At 51.6% G+C, this 9257-nt stretch overlaps 1 protein-coding gene across 1 annotated transcript; it reads right to left on the bottom strand.

Moving 5' to 3' along the window:
- Positions 1-253: 253 nt before the first annotated feature.
- On the bottom strand, positions 254-2495 carry EGR4 (early growth response 4). The gene is made up of 2 exons (XM_032764864.2): positions 2184-2495; positions 254-1778 (listed from the first exon to the last, which is right to left on the bottom strand). The coding sequence occupies exons 1-2, from the start codon at positions 2338-2340 to the stop codon at positions 448-450; spliced, it is 1488 nt and encodes a 495-aa protein (XP_032620755.1). The 5' UTR covers positions 2341-2495; the 3' UTR covers positions 254-447.
- Between the last annotated feature and the right edge of the window lie 6762 nt (positions 2496-9257).

Here is a 9257-nt window from a genome sequence, read left to right as displayed (position 1 = left end):
AGGGTTTCTTTCTGCACGTTTCTCTTTCTGGAAACTGAAGTTAAAACTGCAGTTTGCAAACGTCCTTTGCCCCGCGCAGCTCCCCCGCTAGCTGGAGCTGTCCACCCGGCGTGGTGCTGAAACTGCGTGACTGCCTGTAGCGCGGATTATTCCTCTGCTTTCTCCTTCACTTCCGAGATCTCTTGGTTTCCTCCAGCAGTGACTGTGCACATGGAGTGTGCATCGCCCCTGGATCCCATCGTAACACTTATGTACATCTAAAGCGCCTTCTCTCTGGGCAGAATGAATCGCCAGATGGAGCGATCCCTGCACGCCACCAGTTGTCATGGTCTTCGCCACTGCCACCCAGGAGCCATTTGGAGATGGACTCTCCAGCCTGATCCCTTCAGCGAGGTGTGACCGGGCTCACCCCAGAAAACGACATTAATCGGGGCTCCCAGTTGGGCTTCAGAGGGTCCCAAATGACAGCCCCACCGCATAGAAGCCGAGGCCTTTGAGCTTCTCCTCGGTCCTCGCTTTCTGCTTCAAATGGACTTTGCTGTGTCTCTTCTTCTCGTCGCTTCTGGCAAACCGGCGGCCGCAGATGTCGCAGGAGAAGGGCTTCTCCCCGGTGTGCGTCCGGATGTGGGTGGTGAGGTGGTCGCTGCGGCTGAAGTTCCGGAGGCAGATGCGGCACTGGAAAGGCTTGTGGCCGGTGTGGATCCGGAGGTGCCGGTTGAGCTCGTCCGACCTGGCGAAGCTCCTGATGCAGTTCTCCACGGGGCAGGCGAAGGACTTCTCGTGCGGCTTAGGGCAGAAGCATTTGGAGGAGCATTTGGTCCTGCGGGTTCTCTTCTTTGGCTCGGTTAGGATGTTGGGGTTGGCTGAGGAGGTGGAGGGATGGGCCAGAAAGTCTGCTCTAGGGACTGACGGGGACTGGTGGCGGTGGAGGAGCTCGGTTGGGTTCATTAAGCTTGGCACGACCTCGGGTTGGGCCAAGGAGGAGTCGAAGTCTTGCATTAACTGCGGTGGGAGGTTATGGAGCTTGGCCTCACCGAAGTCGCTGGGAATCTGCCCCTGGCTGCCGAGATTCTGGAAACTTTCTGGCTCGCAACTGAAACCTAAGTTATTGCTGTAGGTCCCCGAGGCTTCAGCCGGGCTGCGGAGCTCTGACCGGCAGCTGACGGACAACACGTTTTCCATTTTGGATCCGAGGGGGTGGAACATGGCCTGGCTACTTTCCGGGGGCTGGAAGGACTCGGAGGTCTGGTAGCCATCTGGCAAGTAGTTCTGAGGTTGAGCGAGTGGCTCCCATTGGGAGCAGGAAACCTTAAATTTGTCCAGGGCTGGAGCCATGGGGGGAATCTTAATGTCCTGCTTGTTTTCCAACAGTTTTGCCTCAAAGAGACACTGCCCGGAGCTGCCTACGCTCGGGGAGGCTGGGACTTGGGGCGCATTCTCCAGGGCGGGGAAGGCGGGGTAGCCCTGCTCAGCGAAGGGGGGCTGGACAGAGAGATTCAGTTCAGGCTGGCAGGTGGAGTAAAGGTCCAGGTGGTTCTGAATGGCTTCGGGGACCGAGTAGAGAGCGTCCAGTTGCCTCTGGTGGCCCTCGGAGCCAGGGAACGGAGAAAGGCCCAGGATGCCCGACATAAGGTTGAAGAGGGATTCTTGGTCGTGGGGCTGCTCCGGCATGGCCTTGATGAGAAAGCTGCCCGTGTAGCTGAGCGCTGGGGCCGGCTGGCTGCCTAGGAAGAAGTAATCCGCCGTTTCCCCGTTTATTGTGGAGCCCATGAATTCTCCTGGGAATTAAAAGGGGAAACAGAAGCTGGTTAGAGACGTTGCTCGGCTGGGGGGCGGGGAATACAGAAAGGGCTGCATAAGGAGCGGGGCTAGAGCGGTCCATGCAGGAACTCACAGCCCAGCTGTGTGGCGCTCCCGTGTTATATAACAAATCGCGGCGTCTGCCCCACGCGGCTTCCCTCCCAAAGCGGTGTCACGGGAGAGCACCGTGCCCCCAGCCCAATTCCCCCCCGAGAGCTCCGCGGAAGGCCCTGACCAGGCATTAGTCAGCTCTGGATCATCACCAAGGGCCACTCTCGCTAAGCAGGAACCCTGCTCCTCTTTCAGCGCCAGGCTTGGAAGCCGGGTTCCCCCGGCAATCCTGCTTGGCTACAACTTGAAGGGGGGCGGCGGGGGGCTCTTACCTTCGAGGAAATCGGCCGCCGCCTCCCTCTGCTGCCCCGCCAGAAGTTGCTGCTCCTGCGGGGCTGAGCCCGGCAGCTCCTCCGCTCGCAGCTCGCAGCTCTCCTGGTACTTGGCATACGGCGAGTCCTGGCAGGAGAAATCCATCACGCTCAACATCTCCAGTGAGCCCAGGCTCGGGGAGGAAGTGGGGGTGGGACCGAAAGGGAAGTCCCCAGCTCTCCAGCCCCTCTGCCCTGCTCCCGATCGCTGCTCCAGCCCCTGCGCGCCGCGGCGGGCTCCCTCCCAGGCCAGTGCCCGGCTGCCTTGGGGCATGTGCGCTCCGCCTGCCGCGCTGGGGCTCAGCTGGTGCTCCCGGCTCGCAGCGCTGCGGCGCCTTTTATCCCTGCAGCGCGGCTGCCTCTGATCTTCCGCCGCTCCACGCTGCTTCCTTTTCTGGAGTCCCCAGTGAGGCGGGCTGTGACGTAAATGCCCATACATGGACTCAGGATGTAGGCTAGGGAGTCCCAATAAGGAAATCTCTCCTTGTGACGTTTTGCCAGCTCTTCTCCTCCCCCTCCCCCCTTTTCTTTCCCTGCCTTTCCATAATAACGATAACAACAGGATCCAGCACAGCCTGGGCGCTCTGATCAGGACGTGCCAACCGCCCCAAAGGCTGGGAATTCTGCTCAGCCGAGCTGGGCTTGCCGCCTCCGAGGAAAGGAAAAGTGAGACCCCCCCACAGCCTCCCCCCTGGAGACCCGGCACGTGAGTGGCAGGAGGCGAAAGGGCGAATTCTTTCCCAGCTGGAACAGCTGGAGCGGGGGTTCCCTCATGGAGGCTACGCCAAAGGCTGCCGGGGGATCCCAGCTGGGCTTTCAGCTCATTCAGCGGGAGGGAGAGAGAAATGTAGGCTCGGCAGCTATAGATGTGAATCACAGCTCCGCCAAATGGGTGTGTTTATGGCTGGAGATAATGCAGAGCGGTATTTGTATAGTTACACACACACACTTAGAGCTTTCAGAGAATCTCAGGGCTGGCAGGGACCGAGTCCAACCCCCTGCTCAAAGCAGGACCAGTCCCCAACTAAATCATAGCCACACCTCCAATGGCGTCTTTCAGACACACGTGCACATGGAACTGACCACCTATTCCGTGTACACACTGGCCCTGCATTCATAAACACGGGGGTCCGCAGTGTTACACGCACACAAGGGTGGTGCCATGCTTTGGATTTGATGCTCAACACCCACTGAGTAAAGGGCTCAGCGCCTCTCCGGATTGGGCCCTGAGGGAATAGACTTTCCAGTGGGTAATTCCGTAAAGGCTTTGGCTTTTCTCCCAGTGTGGGCAGCTGTTATTCCAGATTTACATCACCCTGGGCTCCTATTCACCTTATGCTGTTTCCCCCCTGCCATGTGTATGTATTTTGTTGCTCTTGTTCCTTCTAGAAGCAAGGAAGATGTTGGGTTTGTTATCCCCTCCTGTCCTTCCTGAGGGGGATTTTTGCATTAAGCTAAGCCTCTGCTGGCATTCTGCATTGGCTTTGATTTAGCGGAGGAGGGATTGTGCCTGCTGCATTGTCATTTGATTAACATCTAACAAGCAGATACACAAAACATCTCAATCATTTCCCCTAACTTGCTTTCATTCCCCAGCCCAGCAAAGAGTTCATTGCTTCCCCGCTGTCTGGTTTGAAGTGTGTGTGTATCTGGGTCAGGGATCCAGATGCATGGTCAGAATATACAATGGAAGGGGGATAGTTTAAAGTAGAATCACTGGGGCTAGTAGTGACTCAAGGAGCCTGGTCGCATTTCCATCACCTCTGGCTTCCTCTCAGTCACAGGCAATGCACAGCTCAGAGCACTGCTGCTTATCTGGGGCACTTGTCAGGCTTGAGCTGTTCGCAATCCTTAATGGATTTAACCTCATAACACAGGAAATGCTTTAGCTCCATTTTACAGATGGGGAAGTAGAGCAACTAGCCCAAGGTCCTACAGCAGAGCAGGGACTTGGACTAAGGGCTAATACAGCTTGGGCAGATGCCCTAAGCCTGTAACCACTGAGCGATCAGTCCTCCCTTTGGAGCACTAGCCCCTCTAACCCTGACGAGTTTTCCACCTGAGGGGAAAGAAGAAGACAGGGTGTGTATTCCACAGTGGGGTTAGATTATTTAAGGAGCCCATACAGTAATAATGCCAATAACATTAATACTTAACACTTATTTTCCTCTTGATCCTGTAAATCCTTGGGCATGCAGCAGGTTGAGCAAAGTTTTTACACTCCAGTGGCAGTCTGGACGATAGGGACAGCCGAGTACACATAAGGTGAAATATTAGGTTTAAATAGCTGGCATTGATCTTTAGTATATGACAGGCTCCCTGCCTGCTGTCTCCTTCACTCCCAAGATAAATGGGACCAGGTGGGAGAAAGGATTCTGCTTGGAGCTAGGTCGCCAGTAACGTGAAGGTCCCTTGCATTTCCTATCCTGCTCATATACCTGGCATTGCTCTGCATCTGCGCAGCACAGGATCAAGTCCAGCCTCTCTGAGATGTTGTGTGCAGGATCCAGCACTAAGTCTACCCCTTCCCTTCTCACACCCATCACAGCTGTTGTGTGACAGCAGGGTTCTGGCCAGGGCTGAGATTCTCTGGCCAAGCTCTGGTGTTTTACTGTGCCACTTCCCAGGCAGATGCGCCAGACACATGGGCAGTGCAGTGGGGGCATTCGGTCACATGTGCCACATACTAAGTGGATCAAAAAATGCCAGTGGAATTTTTTAAGAGATCAAATTTTAAAAGAAGAAGATAAGAACCGTCATACTGGGTCAGACCAAAGGTCTATCTAGCCCAGTAGCCTGTCTTCCAACAGTGGCCAATGCCAGGTGCCCCTTAATGATAATGCATAATGATTTATCTTTATATAGCATAATAATCATCCCTGGCTTTTCATCAGTGGATCTCAAAGCACTTGAAAAAAGAAGTGCATATTGTTATCCCCATTTTATAAATGAGGAAACTGAGGCACAGAGCGGTGACGTGAATACACCTGACAAGCCAATGTCAGAGCATGTTCTCTGAGAGAGGAAATCCCTACCTGTGCTTGATGTCTGCAGCACATGCCATAGCCAGCATTTCAGACTGGGCCATATCTGGTGCAATGCACTGTATGCAAGGACATTATCTGCAGGGTGAAGCCGTGTTGTGGAATGGTAACACTGAGCGATTGGAAACCAGGGGTCCTCAGTACTATTCCTGGCTCTTCCAGGGACTCACAGCGTGACCCTTGGGCAAGTACTTTTAAATGTGTCTGATCGCGCTTACCCCCTTTGCAGGGAGTTGGTAATGTTCACATTTGTAAAGTGCACCGAGCTCTTTGGCTGAAAGCTGCAATAAAAGTGCAGAGAAGTGTGACATTCGAGTGGTCATTTAGCAAACAGTTGGGCCTAGTTCTGGATCAATTCTCCAGCCTGGCATTAGGGGGCAAGATGCTAGAGGAGGTAAAGTATTTTAATTAAATGAGATGTAAAAGCAAAGTCCCAACCACTCGTGGCCATTTATATTCACATATGTAAGGCTGTCAGCTGCAGAGGCATGGCCAATATTCTGCATCCTTAATTGTGCCCACTGCATTTACAGCTGGTCATGGCATTCTTCATCACTTCCTCTACTAAACTTCTGCTTAGTGTTGCATCACGCTGTTATACAGCTGCCATTTTCCACCCTAGAGGTAGTGAGTTCAGTGATTTCTTCTTGCTCTGCAAAAGCCACATAATCATAGAATATCAGGGTTGGAAGAGTCCTCAGGAGGTCATCTAGTCCAACCCTCTGCTCAAAGCAGGGTCGACTCCCAACTAAATCATCCCAGCCAGGGCTTTGGCAAGCTGAGCCTTAAAAACCTCTAAGGAAGGAGATTCCACCACCTCCCTAGGGAACCCATTCCAGTGCTTCACCACCCTCCTAGTGAAATAGTTTTTCCAACCTAGGCCTCCCCCACTGCAACTGAGACCATTGTGCCTTGCTCTGTCATCTTCCACCACTGAGAACAGCCTAACTCCCTCCCTTCAGGTAGTTGAAGGCTGCTATCAAATCCCTCCTCACTCTTTTCCTCTGCAGACTAAATAACCCCAGTTCCCTCAGCCCTCCTCACTAGGTTAGCAAGCCTGCCTGCAAAGATACTCCTCCCTCTCTTCATTAGCTAGATCCCATCTCTTCCTAGTGATCCTTCTTCCTGGAACAACATCCCATGGTCAAAGAATCCAAAGCCCTCTCTCCAACACCACCTGTACAACCACATATTTACCTCCACAATTTGATGGTCCCTACCTGGGCCTTTCCCTTCAACAGGGAGGATGGATGAGAACATGACTTGTGCTTCAAACTCCTTTATCCTTCTTCCCAAACCCACTCAAGGTCATTCTTGGCAGTATCATTGGTGCCCACATGGAGAAGTAGGAAGGGGTAGCGATCTGAGAGCATGATCAGTCTCTGCAGACACTCTGTCACTTCCTGGATTCTAGCTCCAGGCAAGCAGCACACTTCTCAAGTTTCCCAGTGTGGATGACAGACGGATGACTCTGTCCCCCTTAGGAGGGAGTCCCTGACTATCACCACCCGCCTCCTGCTCTTGGGAGAGGTGTTCGTGGAACCCCCATCCTTAGGACAAGGCATCCCATGTGTTCCGGTCAATGGGGTCTCCTTTTAATCCCTTCCCTCAGATAACTCTTCTAAACCATTCTCCGCCATAGTATCTGTGAAGAGAGACTGAAAATGGTTTCTTACCTCTATCTGCATAATGTTTGTGGATCCTTCAGGATGGAGGAGGCTGGAGAAACTAAGGGCCAAACCTTGCACATTCTAAAACCCAGCTGTGATAAGGGAAATTTGGTGTCTGCCCTCTAAAACCGAAGTCTTCCAACCTTTCCAGCCTGGGGAGTATTGCAAAGGTTGTATCCTCGCACAGAATCTCCTCCCCGTGCATTCACCCCATCTCCTTTATGGTGTTCTCTCTCTAATCTTTGATGGTGTTGTGGACCAATAGCATGGACGTCCTGGGTGTCAGCAGACCATATTTTGAGAACCACTGTTCTAGGAGGAAACTGAGTAGTTTAACCCTAAGACATTCAAGAGCGTAGTGACTATCTGGTTTACCCACTTTGTTGTTACTGGGGCATTTGATGAGGTACATCACATGTTGTGATAAGCACATGTAAGACCCATGGATCTTGAAAGGTGTGTTGTGAGGGGTATTTATCATCATAGCAACTTTCTCGATTTGCCAAAAATTCCAAGAAAATTCGCTTCAGATTGACTTGAAACAATTTTTTATCTGTTTTTTTTCCTGAACTGCCAGTGAACTGAAAGATTGGTTATTTGCACAGCTCTATTCCAAAAGTCAGTTGGAACATTTCAGATGTTTTCAATGGGTTTAGGATTCAGACCACTGATAACCCATATTCTCATGCAAACAAAGAGACTGGAGTCTGAACAACTGCATTCCTTTCTCCTTCTATTTTCCTGTTTTAAAAATATCAGTGATCCAGTCATGGAGCAGAAATGATAACACATAACGGAGGCTATGTCTACACTTAAAACATTACAATGGCACAGCTGTGCTGCTGTAGCACTCCAGTGTAGACACTCAGCGAAGGGATGAGTTCTCCCGTTGGTGTAGATAATCCACCTCCCCGAGAGGCAGTAGCTAAGTTGATGGAAGAATTTTTCCATGGCTCTAGCACTGTCTACATGATACTGGGGGTTAGTTTGGCTTAACTATGTCTCTCATGGGTGTGAAAAATCCACATCCCTGAGAGACGTAGCTGCGGTGCTGTAACTTTTCAGAGTAGCCCAGCCCTTAGGTAGGCCTTGACAGCATGGAAAATTTTACCAGACATACAGGTATAGTTACACAGGTGTAGTCATACCAGTATAGCCTTCCCATGTGGACCACTTCCCAAGAAACCTAAATTATAGCAAGGTCTTCTTATGCCAGAATAAGAGTGTCCACAGAGAAGACTATACCAGTGTAACTAGATTGATTTAAATTCACACCTTAGGTTATACTAAAACAACTTTCCTATATCAGAGGGGCCGCCATGTTAGTCTGTATCCACAAAAACAAGGAGGAGTCCAGTGGCATCTTAAAGACTAACAGATTTAGTTGGGCATAAACCCACTTCTTCAGACGCATGGAGTGAAAATTACAGATACAGGCATAAATATATATTGGCACATGAAGAGAAGCAAGTTACTTACAAGTGGAGACAAACTTTCCCATGTAGACAAAGCCCTAGGAAGAGGTATGCTATGAATCTGCTGCTTTCAAACCCACTTCCAGTGTTTCCATAGCGCTATTAATTTCACAGCTTTAGAATAGAGCCTAGTTCAGTGGCTGAATGAGAGAGTCACCCAGATAAGGGGGTCTGTGCTTGTTTCAGTTTAGAAATCATGACCCCTTCCTTCTCATAGGGACTCGACACAGATTAACGCAATGAACTCCAAGCCTGGCTAGAAATCTCTGTCACAAGTTGCTGTGGGAGAGCAAAGGGAGTGAGAGGGAGGGAGCAGCCTCGAGCAGCCTGGAAGCCTGGAACAGATTTGCTAAAGGAGCCAACCAGAGACACCTAATGCCGGGACGGAGCCTCAAGCTGCTGGTTCCTCCTAAGAGAGCTGAAGTGGTTCCAGGTGCGTGGGGAAGGGGCTGGTTTTGAGAAGCTGTAAGGGAGTTAGCTTGGGGGAAGAAACCTGCAAGCTGCCAAGAGAGGCTCTGTGAAGGGACCTTTTTCTGCTCCCCAGAGTCTGAGGTATGAGTCGGGCCCTGGGACGGATTTCTGGGGACTCTGTGAGCAATGGGGGAAGTTCCTTCTTTGGAACGTTGTAAATGAAGACAAGCAGATGCCAAGAAGGGCTGTGATTGAAGGAGAAAGGCTGTGGGGTTTCTGTAAGGAGCCCTGAAGAAGGGGAAAATAGGGGTTGGGTGCTGCAAAGCCCCCTGCCCCTGAGGGGGTGCTTGGGTGATAGCCACCCCGTTACAGTTGCCCCTGCTTTATCAGGAGCATGGACAAAGAACAGGTTCTGGTTCCTGTGGATCACATTGC

Source organism: Chelonoidis abingdonii, chromosome 5 (assembly GCF_003597395.2).
Source record: "Chelonoidis abingdonii isolate Lonesome George chromosome 5, CheloAbing_2.0, whole genome shotgun sequence".
NCBI lineage: Eukaryota > Metazoa > Chordata > Testudines > Testudinidae > Chelonoidis > Chelonoidis abingdonii.
The sequence above is the reverse complement of the archived record's forward strand: the minus strand, read 5'-3'. Positions and strand labels throughout refer to the sequence as shown.

Coding starts and splice junctions, on each gene's coding strand:
- EGR4 (XM_032764864.2), bottom strand. CDS start 2,340: ATGTTGAGCGTGATGGATTTCTCCTGCCAGGACTCGCCGTATGCCAAG. Junction 1,779..2,183: donor GGCGGCCGATTTCCTCGAAG/GTAAGAGCCCCC, acceptor TTTAATTCCCAG/GAGAATTCATGGGCTCCACA.